General features: G+C 41.8%; 1 protein-coding gene across 3 annotated transcripts in view; it reads right to left on the bottom strand.

The window, feature by feature from the left end:
- The window catches only part of SLC28A3 (solute carrier family 28 (concentrative nucleoside transporter), member 3), a 47,371-nt gene extending 26,788 nt beyond the window's left edge, over positions 1 to 20,583 (bottom strand). For 2 of the 3 annotated variants that reach the window (XR_001411270.1, XM_014936171.1), the window contains exons 1-3: positions 20,381 to 20,583; positions 7,811 to 7,923; positions 3,610 to 3,701 (exon numbers count right to left, since the gene is read on the bottom strand). Coding sequence is in view for 2 of the 3 variants with exons in the window: in XM_014936171.1 (XP_014791657.1) it covers positions 3,610 to 3,701; positions 7,811 to 7,923; positions 20,381 to 20,437 (262 nt within the window). In the remaining variant the exon portion in view is untranslated. Of the gene's footprint in view, positions 1 to 3,609; positions 3,702 to 7,810; positions 7,924 to 8,787; positions 8,814 to 20,380 lie in introns of those variants that run through there. The other variant, XM_014936182.1, reaches the window with a different exon arrangement.
- Positions 20,584 to 20,919: the final 336 nt, after the last annotated feature.

The following is a 20,919-nucleotide window of genomic DNA, read 5'->3' on the forward strand; positions in this document are numbered from 1 at the left end:
CTTGGGGGATCTGTGGAGGATCGCCTAAGAAGGGCCACATGGCCAGCAGACCGACTGAAGTGTCTCTACACCAATGCACGCAGCACGGCAATAAACAGGAGGAGTTGGAAGCTATCCTGATACAGAAAAGCTATGACATAGTAGCAATTACGGAAACTTGGTGGGATGAATCCTATGACTGGAGTGCGGGCATTGATGGCTACAAGCTGTTCAGAAGGGCCAGGAGAGGGAGGAAGGGTGGAGGTGTTGCCCTCTATGTAACGAATTGGCTAGAGTGTGAAGAGTTGTTGTTAAAGAATATCCATGAGCATGTCCAAAGCTTATGGGTAGGAATTAGGGATCAGGACAACAAAGGGAGCCTTGTGGTAGGAGTCTACTACAGGCCTCCTGACCAGGAGGAGCCCGTCAATGATGCCTTCTTACTTTAGCGTGAAGAAGCATCGCAATCACTGGCTCTCATCCTGCTGGGGGATTTTAACCACCTTGACATCTGTTGGAAAAGCAACACAGCTGACCACAGGCAATCCAGGAAGCTGCTAGAGTGCCTAGATGACAACTTCTTGAGACAAGAAATTAACAGCCCTACTCGAGGAGATGCATTGTTGGACCTGTTGGTCACAAATGCAAGCGATATCGTCAGGGATGTCAAAGCTGAAGGCAGCCTGGGCTGCAGTGATCATGCCCTAGTGCAGTTCACTGTCCTAAGAATTTGAAGCCCACAAGAAGCACAGTTAGGACTCTAAATTTTAAGAAAGCAAACTTCCAACTCTTCAAGGAGTTAGCAAATCGGACCCCATGGGAAATGGCCCTCAGGGACAAAGGAGCAGAACAAAGCTGGCCGATCTTTAAGGATGCCTTCTGTAGTGCACAAAAGAACTCAATCCCTACATGTAGGAAATTGGGCAAGGAGGGCAAGAGACCACCATGGTTGAGCTGTGACTTGCTGGTCAAACTAAAGGGCAAGATGCAGCTACACAGAAAATGGGAAAAGGGACAGGCATCCCAGGAAGACTATAGGAATATTGCCCGGCTGTGTAGGGATGAGGTCAGGAAGACCAAGGCACACCTAGAACTGAATTTGGTAAGGGATGTTAAAAAAAACAAGAAAGGTTTCTACAGGTACATTAACCTGAAAAGGAAGGTTAAAGAAAATGTACCCTCCCAGATGAGCAACAGTGGGGAACTTGTATCAACGGATGAAGAGAAGGCAGAAGTACTCAACAACTTTTTTGCCTCAGTCTTCACTGGCAACCCCTTTCCTCCTAGCTCCCATGGCGACGGCCCACAAGTTGGTGACCAAGGTGACAAAGTCCCTCCCACTGCAAGTGAAGACATAGTATGCGATTAACAGAGGAACCTGAAGATATATGTGTCCATGGGACCTGATGAAACACACCCCAGAGTCCTGAAGGCACTGGCTGATGTAGTTGCCAAGCCACCTTCCATGATATCTGAAAAGTCTGGCAGTCAGGTGAAGTCCCTGCAGACTGGAAGAAAGGAAACATCACACCCATTTTTAAAAGGGTAGAAAGGAGGACCCTGGGAACTACTGAACTGTCAGCCTCACCTCTGTGCCTGAGAAGATCATGGAACAGATCCTCCTAGATGCCATGCTTGGGCACATGGAAATGATTCAAGATAGCCAGCATGGCTTTACTAGGGGCAGGTCCTGCTTGATTAACTTAATGGCCTTCTATGATGGAGTGACTATGGCAGTAGATAAGGGACAACCTATGGATATGATCTATCTGGACTTCAGTAAGGCCTTTGACACGGTCCCTCACAACATCCTGCTTGCCAAATTGGAGGGATATGGATTTGATGGGTGCACTGTTTAGTGGATAAGGAATTGGCTGGATGGTCACATTCACAGGGTGGTACCCCATGGCTTGAAGTCCAGCAGTGACAAGTGGCGTCCCTCAGGGGTCCGTGCTGGGACCAGTACTGTTTAACATTTTTATCAATGACCTAGACAGAGGGATTGTGAGCACCATCAGCAATTTTGCGGATGACATCAAACTGTTAATGGCCTTCTATGATGGAGTGACTATGGCAGTAGATAAGGGACAACCTATGGATATGATCTATCTGGACTTCAGTAAGGCCTTTGACACGGTCCCTCACAACATCCTGCTTGCCAAATTGGAGGGATATGGATTTGATGGGTGCACTGTTTAGTGGATAAGGAATTGGCTGGATGGTCACATTCACAGGGTGGTACCCCATGGCTTGAAGTCCAGCAGTGACAAGTGGCGTCCCTCAGGGGTCCGTGCTGGGACCAGTACTGTTTAACATTTTTATCAATGACCTAGACAGAGGGATTGTGAGCACCATCAGCAATTTTGCGGATGACATCAAACTGTGTGGTGTTGTTGATACACCAGAGGGATGTGATGTCATTCAGAAGGACCTGGACAGGCTGGAGAGGTGGGCCCAGGTGAACCTCCCGAGGTTCAACAAAAGCAAGTGCAGGGTTCTGCACCTGGGCTGGAACAATCCTCGGTATCAATACAGACTAGGGGGTGAGGTATTGGAAAGCAGCCCTGAGGAAAGGGACTTGGGGATGCTGATGAATGAGAAGCTGGACATGAGCAGGCAGTGTGCACTTGCAGCCTAGAAGGCCAATTGCATCCTGGGATGCATCAAAAAAAGTGCTGCTAGCAGATCCAGAGAGATGATTCTGCCACTAGACAGAGGGATTGTGAGCACCATCAGCAATTTTGCGGATGACATCAAACTGTGTGGTGTTGTTGATACACCAGAGGGATGTGATGTCATTCAGAAGGACCTGGACAGGCTGGAGAGGTGGGCCCAGGTGAACCTCCCGAGGTTCAACAAAAGCAAGTGCAGGGTTCTGCACCTGGGCTGGAACAATCCTCGGTATCAATACAGACTAGGGGGTGAGGTATTGGAAAGCAGCCCTGAGGAAAGGGACTTGGGGATGCTGATGAATGAGAAGCTGGACATGAGCAGGCAGTGTGCACTTGCAGCCTAGAAGGCCAATTGCATCCTGGGATGCATCAAAAAAAGTGCTGCTAGCAGATCCAGAGAGATGATTCTGCCACTTTGCTCTGGTGAGACCTCACCTGGACTACTGTGTGCAGGTCTGGAGCCCTCAATATAGGAAGGACATGGACTGATAGAGCGGGTCCAGAGGAGGGCCACTAAAATGATCAGGGGTTTGGAGCACCTCTGCTACGAGGACAGGCTGAGGGAGCTGGGGTTGTTCAGCCTGGAGAAGAGGAGGTTCCGGGGAGACCTAATAGCGGCCTTCCAGTGCCTGAGGGGGACCTACAGGAAGGCTGGGGAGAGCCTGTTTAAAAAAGGCCTGCAGTGACAGGACGAGGGGCAATGGCTTTAAGTTGGGAAAGGGCAAATTTAGATTGGATATTAGGAAAAAGTGAGGGTGGTGGAGCACTGGAACAGGTTGCCCAGGGAGGTAATTGAGGCCCCTTCCCTGGAGATATTCAAGGCGAGGCTTGACAAGGCCCTGGGCAACCTGGTCTAGTTGGGGGTGTCCCTGCTGACTGTGGGGAGGTCGGACTAGATGACCTTTGGAGGTCCCTTCCGGCCTGGGCAATTCTATGATTATATGATTCTATACTGTACCTGTTATTGAAATCCCGTAGATCACATAGTGAAATGTGGTCTTATGTTTCTTGTAAAAGTCACAAGCTTTATCATATTTCTGTTCGAAACGCCTAGGAAAATGCAAAAAACAAACAGATCAGAAACTTTAGCTGTAAATAAAAAAGAAAAGCAATTTGCACAGAAAAATCAGGTTACATTGATCAAAATTTCACCACTGGAGCATGCTACACTTGGTAAAGGTCAAATTTGGATCCCAAAGTGCCAAAGATCATGCCAACATCTGCAAAGCTTTGGCAGGGGAATGGAGGTGGGGAAACTTCTTTGCATTGATGCTGGACAAGCAAAAAAGAAAATCTGGCAGCTACCTAATGGGCCAATCCATCAGCAATCTAATGGACCAAAGTTAGCAGGCCAGTTCTGCTAGCCTCTGAAGCACACTTCCTCCACGAGGAGGTCTGTTAATGGGGTTAGTGCAAACCGGGTATGTAAAAGATTCAGTGCCCATTACTAGACCCACAGATTGTTAATACAGCCAGACCAGCATTGCTATGTGGAGGAGCAGTGTTGCTACAGTTGTGAAGGGCTAAGGCTGCATTTGTGTGTGCAAAATAACCAATGTCCATCTAAAAACTCATTACAGTGTGCACAGATGTTTTTGGCTATTCTGGATAAACTCCTGAAAGGAGGTTGCAAGGAGTAGGGTGTTGATTTCTTTTTCCAAGGAAGAAGCAATAGGACGAGAGGAAATGGCCTCAAGTTGCAGCAGGAGAGATTCAGATTGGGTTGTTAAGCATTGGAACAGGGAGGTGGTTGAGTCACCATACCTGGAGGTATTAAAAGACATGTAGATGTGGCGCTTAGGGATATGGTTTAGTGGTGGATTTGGCAATGTTAGGTTAATTATTGGGCTCAATGATCTTAAAGGTCTTCTCCAACATAAATAGTTGGAATCCTGTGGTTCTGGATTTTTATTGGTGCTATGATTTGAAAATTTCTTTTTTAATAACACTAACTTTTCATCTAAGACTTAACAGTTCATGGAAGCTACAGCAATTTGTTATATTTCAATGTCCTGTTTTAGTACCTGTTCTTCCAATTATTATATACTTCACATTTGTTCTTATCTCATTATCAGAGTGATTTCATTAGGGAGGTTGAAATGTAGGGAAACAGCAGTTAAGAGAGTTAAGTCAACATAGATTTCCAAAGTTAAGTGTGCTGGTGATGTGGATGTATTTCAGTTACAAAAGCTGTAGGTAAATAAACACCCTTGTATTGTGCAAGCTGAACAAGAAACCACAGCTATAGCTCTGTTTCTCTAAAGCAGTGCCTCACACCCTACAGTCTAAAACGGTGAAGTTATATTTAGAGATGCTACTGAACCTGACTGCACTTGTTTGGAAACTAGGTGCAGCTGAAGTCAGATGCACACCAAAATTCAGCATGAATACCCTTCTTTTCTGGACTAAAAAAAACAACCAGCCAACCAAAATCATTACTTTAAAAGAAATTGGAGAGAAACAAGGAGTACTAACTTAATTCATATCAGCATTGAGAACTGCAGAGCAGGAATATGCTCCTTCACAAGTACAAAGAGTAACAGGGTCTCTGAGAAATCTTGATTGTTTTTGATACTTCAGTTTTAATTCTGGGAATTTCTATTGCTTCACAAATCATAGTTGTTTGGGTTTTTTTTCCTTGTTAGAGCATTATGTTGTCTATCCAATATCAGGAGAGAGATTAGATACAACATGAAAAAAAAAGAAAAGAGAAATGAGAGAGAGAGGCACGAGTAAGCCAGAGTGACTTTATCAAATTTACAGTTCATCCATCAATCAGAAAAAAAAAAAAAAAAAAAAAATCTATTATCTCTTACTGCTTGTTTTGTGTCCTTTGGGACTTAAAAATGTTATTTTAAGATTACAATTCCTTGTAATCTCTTCTTTGCTCTAACATCTCTCTCTCCCTTGTTAATTTATTAATTTAGGTGATTATCACTTTGGTAGCAGGATATCTTAAATGTTTAGGCATATGTGTCATAAGTATGCAGCTCTGTTCTGAAAGGTGGAAGAAAAAAACATCTTCCTTATGAAATCTGAATAATTTGCTAAGGAAAAATTATTTTCTAAAAGCTGACCCTATAGGCTCAAAGTGCAGCATGTTGCTGGTGGCTTTTTCTTAACCAAAGATATTGAAAAGCAGGTATCGCTTAAGCACATTTAAAGGATAACTTTAATATAAAATATTTGTATATGCCAAAACTACTCTTGCTTGCATTTTCAACTTAGAAATCCATTTTCTGGTCTGCACGTACTCTACAAGTGAATGTTAACACCTTGTGCATGTGGTGAATCCTTGTTATTGACAGACTGATCTTTCAAAGGGGTTGTGTCTCAGTCCAAGGCTATTCAGTACTATCTGTTGAAAGAAATCGATGACGCATTCAAAATTAAGGCATGCTTTGTGAATGCCTCTTTTGAGCAGATACAAGGAAGGCATTAGATCACATTAGTGCCTGCTTCTAGGAACTAATTTACAAAAAAAAACCCAACTTGGTATAGATACCATTGCCCTTGTCAGATGCTCAACATAAAACCTAGACAAAATGCAAAACCGGAGAGCACAGAACAAGCTGTAGCCTGAATGTAATCAGAATAGAGCTAAGCTCCTCAGCTTCCAGCCTATGAGGAGCTTTCACTGCTTGAGGCCATCATATCTACTGCAGATGGAAGAACAAGGGGACCTCAGGAACAGAAAGCCCTGTGAGTTAAACCTTATCAATCCCTCAGCTCTCCATGGGAGTACAAATAAATAAGAATGAAATGAAGACCTACAGGCTTCATCTCTGCAGCAATTAAACCCATCCCTGTGCAGAGATGCCTCTTGTCCCAGTGACTCCTGTGTGCCCAGCCAGGTTTGGGAGACCCTGCTAACCTTGTACAGTCATTTGCATGCCAACACTTGCCTGTGCAATTGATTAGCTTAATTCTGCATAAAGCTGGATACCTGCCATTGGAGACTGGCAAACTTGGATGTTTGATCTACCAAATCTCAGCTTTTGTTTTTGCTAGACGAGGCTCTAAATGTTTTAAACAAGAAAGTGTTTCATGTTATGCACTGCTAAAGGCATGACAAATCTCCAAAGAGCAGAGAGGAGAAATGAGAGACTATTTAAATGATTTCTAAATAGTTTTGCTAGATTTTTGAAGCAATATTTTAATATGATAGCATCAGTAAACCTGATCCTATTAACGAGTCTTTTAAGATCTGTACGTACAACTTGAAAGCATAATTAAAATCTTCACTGCTACTGTATATAAGCGTACTAGTAGTACTAGTAGATAGTAGCAGATATATAGAAGATATACATAGATATATATAATAGCAGACATATATACACAAATATATCATTTGTACAGGCACGAGATCTTTCCAAGTAGTCCAATTTGAGTGTGACAAACTCCTATTTGTGATAAACAGTAAGTGAGTTGCTAGAATCAAGTGGTAGAAAGACAGGTTCAAAGCTGAAATGATATGCTGCACAGCAGAATGCAGCCATAGAAATCAGGGGGAAAAATACAGCATGATTTCTAGGAAGTTTTATATGAAGATTCAATATGAGAGAAAAATATAAAGACATTAAATATAATTTTAAGTATTGTGTCAATTTTTTTTTAATGTTTTATACAAGGTTTATAGTTTTTGCCAAAAAACTAATCCTCAAGTAAAATATAAATGTGTGTTTTCACTGTGCAGTCACTTGCCACCAATATTAACATGTGTAAAAATTCTGCTCCATCAAAATGGCTTTCTTTACAGCTATTCTATTATTTTGCACTGGGGTAAATAGCTATACAAACTAAAGGACAATAGTGAATTTTTAATTAGAACAAGAGATTACTGTTGAAGATCTCTCTTTAAAAAATGTTCTTTTGGAAATACTGGAAAGGTAGTTAATGTACAAAAAGAAAAATACTGCTTTATAGCAAGGCTTTAGAAGAATAATTCCATGATCACATACGTCAGTTGAAAGATATAATAATTTTAAATACAACATGTTTCTGTATTACCTAATTTGCTAAGCAAGACTAAGGTCTGTGCAGCATAGGGGTATGCCAGTGAAATTTAGAGCTGTTGCTCCAGAAGCATAAACATTGGCAGCTTATTGCTTAGGCCAGGACAAATCCAGTGGAAAACTTACTCATCCAAAAGACATTACCCTTTCAAGTGTGGTTGCTCATCATCTACTGAGTCACGTTTGTTTTCAGGCAGATGACTTGAGTCAGGTTTGTTTTCATGCACATCACTCTCAATATTGACGTGTTCTTCCTCCTGGAAAACAGATCGGGTGCCCAGGCTGTGAGAGGGGTGCATGCTTGTTAAGTAGGTGGAAAAAAACAGATCCCCACTTCCAGATGGCTGAAGCAGTCTCAAGACTTTGCCATCTGCGCTGAGTGCATGGCTCCAGCTCTCCTGTCTGCCACCAATGCTGCCACTGTATCAGGCAAACCCGGTGGTTAGACTGTGGCTGTGAACTTTCCCAAGCCATCCACATCATTTTGAAAGGGAAAATAAAAGGGGGTAGGGGGAAATACCAGTGTTACTTAGACTTGAAGAAGGCCCTGTACAGATTACTGTTGCATAGACTCTGAAAAGTGAGAGCTGCTGGGAGGGATGCTAGAGCTGCTAATTAGCCAGCTTCCCAAGCACCTCCTGTTGACCACCCCCTGTTTCTCTTGCTTCTCTCTTTGCAGAACTATAATATGATGGAAACTTTATGTATGGAGAATGGTTCAATTTTGGGGGGTGGGATGGGGTATTGTTTTAAAAATTCAACAAAGCCAATAAATTTATTCCTACAAATAGCTGCTACGAAAAATAAACATATGACAGTACTCTAAAGAGAGCTAGCATCTATGGGCTTTGTCACAGAAACTTGAAATTTGGCCAGGCAGCACACTGAATTTCACTGAATTTCACTGAATTTCACCTTCATCAGGAAAGCACCTTTTTGCTACCTGAATCCACATAAACCCAGTGGCGATGAAGCTTCCCAGCAACCGGTGGAACTGACCTCTGCCACGTTTGAGGGCCATCCAAGAGGCCCCGTGGAGCTGCACCCATGGGGGGCTGCCCTGCCCACCTCGGCCCTGTCCAGAGGGACAGCAGAAGACCCCCAGCCCCGGGAGTACGTACCTTCATGGTCATGGCAGGCCCCATGGTGGCAGTTGCTGGTGGCCGTTGTGTTCAACGGCAGCAGCAGCATAACCGCAGAAAGCCCAGGCACCATGCTGCAGCCTCCTTTTTTTAACCATACCAGGGCTGGGGGGGCCTGGCCTGCCCTCAGGCACCTGGCCAGGGGGAAGGCTGACAGTGTTTTTCTGAGCTGGTGGTCATATCCTACCCTCTTCAAGAGGAGACAGCCCGCCCTGCACAGCCACTTGGAGCAATGGCAGGCTGCAGGTGAGCTTTAATTTTCTTTTCTTGTCACTATTATTTGTGCTAACCGCTTCCTCCAAGCTGCTGTGTGAGGCAAGGCCCACCATGGGCCTCGCCCTGGCCCCGGCCTTCAATCCGGCTTGCTTGGTGCACCAGAAGTCCTGGGAAGCCCTTGGTTAGTTCCCAGTGAGAGACCTGAACCAGCTCAAAGCCAAAATTAAAATGCTATGGAGGAGTATATGCACGGAAGCCGCTATTCATTCCCCTAGGAGGAAGGTCGGCATGACATGGACAGGATTCTCGCCGTCCTTTTCACTTGCAGTTTTTGGAAGTGGGGGATGAGGGTGGTGGGAGTCGTGTGGCTCTGTGGAGCTGCCTTGTAACTTACGGCCGCAGTTTGGCTAAGCTCCATTTCTTTCTGTCTTTGGTTTTGACTGTGAGATAAAGCAAACCTGAAAAATGCAAATGCTGCCGCCTACTATGTTGCTATCATTTTTGGTCACTGGGAGCACTCTTCCCAGTGGCTGTAGTAGGTGAGCTTCTCACATGAGGGACAATGAGTGCTGATAGTATTGAAATATGATTTATTCCTGGGCTTAAATTTGGGGTATATTGCATGCCAGTGCTTCTCACAGATTTTCAAACCTACACTATAAATTGGGAGATTCCAGCCCTCTGGAAGCCATGCTTCCACATTTGCAAGCAGCTGCTCTCCCTGTGGCACCACGTCCTCTCTCTTGGTCACGGCTCAAAGCCCATGTCACACACCTCCTGACTCCACCTCCACCACCATCCCCAGCACCCCTGCTTCATGTGCTGCCCAGGCCAGGCTGTGCTTCTCCGGGCTGTCCCCCATGCCACAGCATGCTTTGCAGGCCAGGAGCACCCCTGGATCACCCAGAGCCTGCACTCCAGCTTTTTGAGTTTGTGAAATAAAATTTGTGTTTGTCTTGAGAATATAACCTATTTTTTTCTTTTCAGTGTTTCAATATAAAAAGCATCAATCCGCATCTTTTCACATTGTCTACAATGCATTTAAATATGCTCAAAACATTATTATGTCACTATTTTATTGTCACAAATTCTTTCCTACATCTAAAGTGTTAATAAAATCAGAAATCAAACGTCACTTTGTGTCTAACTGTGGAGATACACAACCCCAGGGAGCTGGGGTTGTTCAGCCTGGAGAAGAGGAGGCTCCAGGGAGACCTAATAGCAGCCTTCCAGTACCTGAAGGGAGCCTACAGGAAGGCTGGGGAGAGCCTGTTTACAAAGGCCTGTAGTGACAGGACGAGGGACAATGGCTTTAAGCTGGAGGGGAAGAGATTTAGATCTGAGATTAGGAGGGGGTTCTTTACTGTGAGGGTAGTGGAGCACTGGAACAGGTTGCCCAGGGAGGTGGTTGAGGCCCCATCCCTGGAGATATTCAAGGAGAGGCTCGATGAGGCCCTGGGCAACCTGGTCTAGTTGGGGGTGTCCCTGCTGACTGTGGGGAGGTCGGACTAGATGACTCTTGGAGGTCCCTTCCGGCCTGGGAAATTCTATGATTCTGTGATTCTATAATGGATCCAAACGTCTTTTCTTCATTTTACCATGGCCAGACATGATATCAGATCTGGTTCTTGGGGAGTGTTGGCCGTCCCTGAGGCTAACCCAAGGGCTGCATTGGACGGTGTCGACTGCTGCCAACATGGTACTCCCAAGTCCACACAGGGCAGAGCCTCAAAATAAACTCTTCTGCCTCAGTCACAGTGTGCCTGAGAAAGTGTCAGTGTGAATATACGTATCTCTGCTACATTTGCACAAAGTAGTGGCTGAACACTTTCAGTGTGAAATTGGTTTCTTTGATTAAAATCAAGCTTTCATTGACTGCCACTACTGTTCTCCATTTTTAAACGGTTTACATCAGTTCTGAAACACCTTTTATTCTGTTTTGACATTTCCCTCTTTGACAGCTTTGTTGAAGAGGAAGGTATAGGCATTGTCTACCACTCTCCTCCTCTAGGATCTCAGATCCCTGTCTAGTTCCCAGGAGTGCCTATCAGAACAGTCTGAGTGATCCTTTCCATCACTGTAAATCTAGAATCAATTCAGCTTTGAGAGCAGATGCATTTCTTTGGCAACATGCCTTTGCTGCCTCTGATCATATCAAAAACAATATTGGAAGATAGAAAATAATATCCATGGCATCAGGAAACCTGTTTCTTACATGCCGCTTCAAGTACCATCACCAAACTTGGTAAGTAGGTATGATTATAACACAGGAAAGTACTACAGGTTTTTAATGGAACTTTCAAAGTAGCAGGTTATTTCTGGAAAGTGGATATGATAATATTAATACATGACTCTAGTAAAATATCTGTGGGGTCTTTTTAACCTTACTCTCATGTCTTCATAGTGAGCTACTCACTATGCGGGCTTAAACAGTCAAAAGAAGCCAAAATGGATGTGTTTATTATGCATTGTATTCTCCTCTTCTTTCTCTGGTCAGTCATACGTCAGAGCTGTTGCCTCCAGTATGTGTTGTCTGATATTTCCTGTTTCAGATGAGCAGGTATTTAATAATACGTATGCTGAAAGACAGCATCACTAAACCCAGTGCTTCCAGCTTCTATTTTTCCAGCTTCTTGGGAGAAAATGCTTCTATGTATGTCACCTCCTTAATCACAGTATTCCCTCTGATCACCATTTCGGATGCCTCTTTAGTATCTTGCATGAAGTCATTATGACACTAGAAAACATTTTTCTGAATCCTAAATGTCGTGTCAATTTTCTGTGGTTTTTCCTTAATGGATTTCTGAGAACAGAACTAGCTTTTCTATCAATTTTAAATCAATTCAAGTTTTGTTAAAGTATCTGTCTTGGATGCATTATCACAGCCAATTACTGACATTGAATTTCAGGTTTATGAATTTACATAAGGTTATTCAAAAGAAAAAAAAAAGAAAAAACATACCTGATTACTATGTACAGTTTTCTTATTTTGTGAATTCTTGATTTCCTGTGAATTGTCTCCAAGACCTGGATCTACAACATCCACACCATCACTGTCGTTCTGGGGCATGACAAGACCAGGAATTCTATCCGTTCAAATGAAAATCTGAAAGTCTTTCTCATGTGCAGTAAGGACTGGTTTTACTCTGACGCCTGCACTATTACTCAAAGCTGTCAGTTACGGATGGTGCTCAACTAATGCCAACCTGTTGTTTTCTTGATTCAAAGTCACAAGTCCCCCTGGTGCTGCCCGTTACCTAAAGTTTACAAAGATGCAGCCCTTCTCCCTGCCAAGGGCAAAATGGCCTATTTGCATCTTCCCTGGATTGCTAGTACTTTTGCTCCATCTAGTAATGCATATGCATAACCACATATTTTTAAAAAATACGTACTTCTATGGCTCTTGGAATAAAACAGTATCTTTAAAGAGGCTTTACTGCATTAATTCTCTGTGGTATACCTTTAATCAAAGTGTGCTGAGGGTTGAAGACAGTCATAATCAGCTCCACTATTTCTACTTTTTTTTTTTTTTCTATTCTGAAGCTGAGTTTTCTTGTTTCTTAATGCTTTCAAGGGTACATTATTTCTTTTTAATGATCCTTGAAAGGCTAGTTCTTATTTTGGTTTTGTAAGAAAGCAGCTTCACCAAAATGTCAGATATCTGTTATCTGCAATTGATATAAATGTTTTATATTTCAGTGGTTTCTTATGGCAGCAGTTACAGTACGGTCATTCCACTGTGGTTTATTGAATGAAGTATCTCATTAATTACATGGTAATAACACCAGTAAATTAGTATTTACAATTAGCCTTCTAAGAAAATTACCATTTCCAAATGAACAATACAAAATAAGCTTAATCACAGTAAATTATGATAAAGGCAGGAATGAACAGTACTACTAGACTTAAATTAAATTTTGCATAAACATGATCTTAGAAGCAACCAGAACACTTTTCAGTAACATGTTTTCCTTAAAGATACTCTGCTTCTAAACTTCACAAAAAATATGCTTCAGTAAAAGTGTTTCTGGAACCTTGTGTGTCTGGAGGGAAGAGAAGGGAGTTGCAAGAAGCTGGTTCATCTGCTGTGGCCCTGGTAAACCAGACGCCAATACCCCAGTTATGCTCCTCCTAAAAGAAGAGTATCTTTGCATTCCCTTAAGAGGGAGATATTTCTTTTTAAAAAAGCACCTCTGTTACTCATTTCCCTTCTAACTATGCTGTCGTAGGAGTTTACTATAGCTGGCCCTACGCTTAACAACAAAAGCCTCTATTGAACACTCCATACTGTGCAAAAAAAAAAAAAAATTATAACAAGAAGCAGTGCTTAACTGTAGCATTGAGATATAATATACTAAAAACGCTATATGTGCCAGCATAATGAAGTTAAAGTAGTACAGTTTTGTAATTGAGACATGCACCCTGGGGATTGTCTAAATGAAGATTTCTGTGATTGTTGCTGAGCAAGAAAAAACAGAGATTTCTTAGGACTTTTCTCGGAGAACATGTAAAAAACAATAAGCATGTAAGTTGCTGTCTACAAGCAACAGAACAGTTTGCGTTGGAAGAAAACTCTAGAAGTCACTTTGTCCGGCCCACTGTTTAACTGCAATAATTACATAAGAGCTTCATTTATAGAGTAACTAAAATATATGAATGTATGAGTAATGTAACAGAAAACTGGTAAGAGCATCACATGATTGCTGGAACTTTAAATAGCCCACACCAGAATTATAGATTTGTGTTATCTTCTGTAAGCATAAAAAGCACTCATTTCAACTGATCATACCACATTTCTGGCATATTCCAAACTCAGTAGAAACTGGTTAATTGCTATTGATAACAAGTTCACTTCAGTGTAGGAGACTACTGCTGATTAAAGCAGTTTTTGAATAAGTGCCATGAAGCTGAGTAATTTTTATATATTTCAAAGCTGATTTTTCTAGTACAATCTCTTCACCCTCTCCTTTATAATTTTTTTAAAATGTTGTTTGGTGAAAACACATGTTATTTAAACCTACCCCTTGAAGAAAAAGAATTATTTTTAATTTCTCATAAGAACAGCAATATCCAAGTGACAAATAAAACTGCCTATTCCCTTTTCCTGTTTGCTTAGAGTCTTTCTGAGTTTGCTGAGGTAACTCCTCACCTAAATATCAATCTGCCTGTGCTTATCACCTACTGTTGCAGACTGCTACCTACGCACCCAACAGGGGCAGAAAAGTGGGCAGAAACGTTTCTGCCTCATTTGCTTATTATCTTTTTTCACCCCTCTGGCACTGTCTGATGAACAAAACATTGCGACAGAAAATGGTAGTTCTAGGCTCAGGGACAAGCCAGCCGGTTCAAGCCAAATCGCTTCTGAACCTACTTAATCTGTAGTTCATGTTGAAAGAACAAAGTTAAAAGTTTATCAACAAGTTTCTGCTGTGACATGGTTGAGACGTCCTGGAATGTACCTAACCTTGAACGGGATGTGAAAAAAAAAGGCATGTCTTATGTGTTCTTTTGCAGTTGGTGGCTTAGACGTAAGATAGCAAAAAATAATAATAAAAAAACTTCTGGACCAAGGTTGGGCCAAGAGTCTACCCCTTGGGTAATTATAATGCTAAAATAGGCACCCCAATGTGAATATTAAGCATGCTAATCAGGCATCCTCCCTAAATGTTTTAAACATGAGCTTAGCTGCACATGTAAAATTAGGAGTGGTGACTGAATCATTTTTAATCAATGAGTTGTATTTTATTGTTATAGGGTGATTGGAAATGTTTGGTGTGCTGGCTGTTATTAAATGCCAGGCACCTGATTCTGCAGAATTGAAATGAAAACAAATACCTCCACTCAGTGTGTTGATTGGCTCTAGCACGCTGGGTGAAGAACTCACATTTAGGGACAACATAGTGACATAAGGAAGCAGGAAGTCAAAATCAAATTAGAGAAGCTTGGATAGGGAAATATTCTTCCCTTTATGCCACACTTGAAGGATTACGGAGGTGATCCATCTACTTTGAATGTTAACAATATAAAAAGCATTAGGCAACTACGCTTCTGCTTTCACACTCTGCTGTACTTTTACTGATTGGAATTTCCTGCTTGCAAAATATTTGATTAGACAGCAAGGGCACGGAGCTATCTCGTGAAGTGCTCTTTCAATGTTTGTTTAGTTCCCTCTAGACGAGCAGTTAATTTGCCAAGTCTTTTTGCATAACTACATTGTTTGACTTTCCCTCCGATCTCCTGCTCGCCTGCCTTTCGAGGGAGCATAGGTCTTGCAGAGTGCATAACTTTTATCGGCCTTGCCTTTAACACCACCACACACTCTAGAATAGATGGTTTTCCACCCCTGCTGGTTAGTGATGAAAACAGATTGGATCACCCCTGGAGCACCCAGGCAGCTGCTTAAACTGTTTATGGTTTAATGGTGGATTATTACATTAGCTTTGGAGATTAGAATCAGGGTACTTAAGGAACTCTGTAGAAAACCGAGGCTTCAAAAGCAAATGTTTTAGGTTATTATGCTGGATTTCGTTTGATTTCAGATAGCATTCCGTCATCTGAAATGAAGCCATCTGATTTACAGTTCAAAACTCTGGTATTTTATTATTCAGTGCAATTGAAGAGCATTCATCCAAGTTTTTCCTCAGGTACTACCTTTTGCTAGCCACAGTGTCATGATTTTGAAGGAGTTAAAATACATTTTAAATATTGAGGAAGAATTTTTTTGAACAATAATCATAACATTCATACGTTCCTGTCAAATGATAAAATTCAGTGTACAGGGCAGGAGGGGTGAATATTCATTATCCATGTGTTAAACTACAGTAAATGCGCTGTAGAGACACAGATAAGGCACATGTACTGCCAGATTTAAATCCAGCTGGCTAAATCTTTCTGAGGTGTTTTGAAATGGGTTCTAAATAAGGCTTACAAACTTCTGAGCACATTAGTGGTTTTCTTTAAAAGCTTAAGTTGTCACTCTGGAGAAGGATAGTTGGATAGTATCCTGAAATGCAGGATAAAAAAGTTAAAATGATAGACCGGCACAAGCTGGCCATTAAAAAAAAAAAAAAAAAAAAAAAAAAAAAAAAAGAGAACAATCAAGTCAATTCTCCATGGAAAAAAAAATGTAGCAACAGGGGAGAGGCTTAAAAAAAAAAAAAAAAAAAAAAAAAAAAAAGAAATCCATTTGCTCTCAGAGCAAGTAAAATGCATGAGAGGGAGAAAGCAAAATGCAGAAAAACTGAAACTGGAAAAAAGATCTGCATGTTCCTGAGAAGGTAGCAAGGTGCACATAACCCCTGCTGTTATGGCATTCAAAACATCTGTTGATGGCAAACAGGAACACAATGAGGATGACAAGAACAAGAATCCTAAAAATAGTTTTTGCAAGGAATATTCATTTAGCCTGAGAAAAAAGGGACCTAAAGGTAGGACTAACTTTCACTATTTCCTCTAAGAGATGAAGTAGTATGTCACAGTTAAAATTCTTTAAAAAAAGCATGGCTTTGGAAAGCAAGCATTGCAAATGTGAAAAAGGACTGCATATTTCCCTGCCAGTGGTGTTATGCAGTGCAACGCCGTAATAATTTCCAAGGGAAGTTGCAACAATGATGCCCATTAAATATAAATTCTTACTAGCGTCTATAGTCTTAATTAACCAACCAGACAAGAGTATCTAGGAAGCTGTGGAGAATGACAATAAACACAGAAACAACAGGCCTTTTTAGAATATGGTATAAATTTGAATGGAGTACAGAAGCTGCATATGTTATGGCAGTACCAGTGTCCTTATGTAGCATGAGTAAAAGGCAGAGTTCAAAGGGGATTCTTCCTCAAATCAGCTTCTCAATGCTACAGAAACAGGTATGGACTACTTAATGCATCATAAGACCGACAATAGGAGGCCAGTGAACAATAAATATTTATTAGCTGTTACCTTCCCTTTGCATTATATTTATTTTATGTTTACCTCTTACTTTTAAAAATCAGGGAGTTTTTTTGTCCCACCTACCATTCCTTTTTATGACCCAGCTCTTATCATTCCTTCAGAACTAAGTGTGACTTGTTGTTTAATGTTATCATTAGCAGAGATCTGAATCATCAGAACTGATGAGGTAACATCTTTGCCTCTTAAATGAGGGCTAAATACAAGCTAGGTAAATCTAATCTTAAATCTAATGTTGCAGGCTTCTGAGCAGAAAATTCCATGCGCAACTGTAGTAATCCCCAGCCACTGCCAGCAGAGAGAAAATAATGGAACCACATGGAATGCAAGAGACATAGTAGTGTTTCTAAACATTATGTATGATATTATTGTAGATATAGATACAGAATTATTACATTGACATGTAGGCACTTAACATGGACAATCTTCTGGAGAGTGATGAGACTATAAGCATAATGATTTAGGTTCCTTAAATTACATGGCATATTTAAAAGGAAAAAACATTAAAAACCTGTATGTCTCAGTGTGAATAGTGCAACAATCTGTTGATGCTAGCTATGAGGCAGCATCCAGAGCAGGTAAATTTAGCCTGTAGGTTTTAACAATTGTATTGGGGTTTTATTATGCATACATTGTACTGAAGGTTAGGAGTGTGCTTGATTGGCTGTGTATCTTTAAGCTTAACCTCTGTATCTTCTTAAAATCAATACAAGAAGCTTACTCATTTTAACACACCCAGATGGCTGGTATGGCTAGTAACTGAGATGTCCCTATTATCAAAGAGAAAGAGAGAGAAAGCAATACAGCAGAGCTGTGCATTTGGGTTTTGTTGTCTGTTTGCTTCTGAGATCATTTTCAGCTGTTAATGAGATAAAAAAGTTGTTTCTGTGTCTCCCAGGTACTGACATTACAACAAGGCAATAACACAGGACCTGCAGGTTTGGAAGTTCTACCTATAAATAGGTCAAATGGCATCTGCATAGTGTACAAAAGAAGTAGTTGATATTTTGCAGGATCGTGCATTTTTAAAAATGTAATTGACGGTGTTAATAGAACTTTATGCTACATGGATGCATGCCCTCTCTGAAAGTTAACATTGGTTAAGTGACTCCTGAGAGTCTACTGCAGTAGAGTTGAAAAAGTTTTATGCTTCTGTGATGCAGTGAAAATCCTACCCTATCACAGAAGGATGTGTGCATTTAAATGTCAACAGCGAATGTGAAATTGAGAAATGCTCAAATAGTTATCCCTCTTTGACCACTTGAATGACTAGTCGAAAGGCAGATTAGTCTATATTACAACCTCTTCATTCCATTAAAGTTCCTCCACAACAGAAGGCATGATGCCTCTCATTCTTGACATAAAGCTCTTATATGATCCTTCATCCATCACTTGTTGGCCCTGAGCTGCTTTGTATTACCTTGAGAACTGTTTTCTTAATTTATTTATTATATAAAACAATCTAACCCAGGTTTACTTTGACCCTGTCTCATTTTCAGTATCCCTTTGTGGGTTAATCATTAAAGGATTCAGGTACACCTGAAGGTACCTCTGGAGTGCAATCCCACACTGATACTTAAAGTGACTTGAATTTATCCTTTTCCAGAACACTTTCATATTTTGTGGTTTAGAGAAGATATTCATTGCTTAATACTAGAAGACACTGTATCCTGGAGAAAGAAAAGCATTCACGCTTTGTGCAAGAAAACATCAATAGAAGAAAACAGGAAAAAAATATATTATTTTCTTCTCAGTGGCTTCTACTGTGAAGTGATTTATTTTTCTATATGCAGAAGTTTACCTGTTTCCCTCTGTGTCTTATTTTATCTAGGGTACGACTTACATGTTGAATCAGAGATAGATAGTGTAAATGTAAATGTGAACACTTTCTGGTGTTCCAAGAAAAAAAAATAACAAGAAAACCTGACTCAGGCCCCAGGTTTCTGTGTTGGACAGTCTCCGTGATTTGTCAATTGAATTATTTAAATCAGAGTGGATTTACAGGCTCTTGCAAACCTCTGCCATGGCCAGGAAAGGAAGCACCTGTGTTCCCTCCACACTGCCCAGGTGAGCAATGTGTTTGTAGGCACAGACTTTGGAAGTGGACTGCACTATCTTATGCACACGTTTTGTGTGGAAACACACCCAAGATGAAGCCCTCGTTTACCTCATTCACTTGAACTGAGGGAGACCCAAGTTCAAACTGCTTGTCTGTCTGCTCTGAAGCACAGATGCATTGAGGGTGCCCTGATTAGCCAAGAGAATGCCCTAACCACTGGGCTATCATATTTTAAGAGAGTTATCTCTCTGTCTCCTCTTGAAGCTGTCCCATTTATTGTGAATTATTAACCATTGACTGGAGTAGGGACTTGACCCTAACTCCCTTACATTCCACAAATATTCCCTGACTGGCAGATTATCAAATGAATCTATTGCATGTCTGTCTCTATGGCCCAATGAATAAATACATAGAGTGGCTGAATGTCACCGGGGTTACATAATACCCCGCATTCTTAGCACCTACAAAGACCTTTCTGTGTTCTTTGAATAGTCTGGGCTGACACTCACGCTCGCTGTGTGCTGCCCTTCCTGCTAGCTGAGCTCCAGGGCAGCGTGGGGATTAGAGGCAGCAGAAGAGAGCAAGGGGTACTTTGCTAACACAGCACTCTTGAGAGCTGCTGTCCTACCTCCAGTAACACAGCCTGGCTGTGGGTTCACAAATTTCTGTTTGTCCCTGCTCTAATTCCTGTGAAAGCACAGGGGCGCTGGGCACTGAGAGGCAGTAACTGGTTAACAGGTATTATGGTGCTTCTGCTTGCATTTTTTAAATGGCTGTTAACGTTACCTTATGCACATAATAAGGTAATGGGGTTGGCTCCTGGGTTGGCTCCTTATCTCCTTTCTGTGCTCTTCTTAGGAGCAGAACGAGACAACTGCACTTATTTCATGTGGGGAAGAAAGAACATATGTCCCACTGTGATTACATGATTATTTTTCTCATATTATTAATATACATTGAATTGATGAGATATGTCTTCTGCATAATAACTGACCTCCTCTTGACAGAACTGTGAATTACCTATCCTCAGGAAAAAGCAGCAGCTGATACAGCAGATGGGACAGCTAGATGAGGTAGTTGTGAGACCCACCAGTTTACAAAATATTCCTGAGTCAGACTTTTCAGTGATACCAGTATACCAGGCAGCAGACGAAGCCAATAAGCAGAACCCACTCCTGAATGTGTTGATGGTGCCCCAGCTTCTCATTACAAGAGCACTGCACTTTGGCAGGGTATCAGTGCAAAGCATGTGGAGTGCTGTAAAATACCGGCAGTTCAGGGACTGAAGTAAGCTTCGTTCTTTGTTTTTAAGCCCTTCCTCTTCCCCACAAAGCAAAGGAAACCATGCTTACCTGGAAGGCCAAATTTCGCACTCCCGAGTGATCACAGGTGTTCTTCTTCAGCTCCATGTGCCCGGCACAAGCAGGAGAGTTTTGGGGTGAATGACAGAAGCTACTTGCAGCACAAGGCAACAGCAGCCATCCAGGGGGTCAGTGGGTATCACTGGAAGCCTAGCTAGCCACAGGCACCCTGGGGTTGCTCTTGCTCCACCTTCTCGCTGCCCTCGCACAGCCCCTTTTGGCCAGCGTGGGAAACCACTCTCAATGTTTCTTGAGACACAGAGGGAGGATTCCTGCGGGCCCCGGGAGGCAAACAGATCTCTGGGTGATCCCTGAGGCAAATGTGTGTACTTGTGTGACTTCTGGCTTCCCTCCCTTGCTTGAGGATGAAATCTTCCCCACCCAGATCTTTGAGAGGTTAACACCGTTTTTGTCTTTTTTACAACTATTCTCAAGTTGCTATTTCTGCAATGTCATCACCGTGGCTCTATGAGTTGGGCAGAGCAGCTTCAATCCCAATCTAATGACAAAATGTGGGTAGATTTTCCAGA

Source organism: Calidris pugnax, unplaced genomic scaffold, assembly GCF_001431845.1.
Source record: "Calidris pugnax isolate Ruff unplaced genomic scaffold, ASM143184v1 scaffold2, whole genome shotgun sequence".
Classification (NCBI taxonomy): Eukaryota; Metazoa; Chordata; class Aves; order Charadriiformes; family Scolopacidae; genus Calidris; species Calidris pugnax.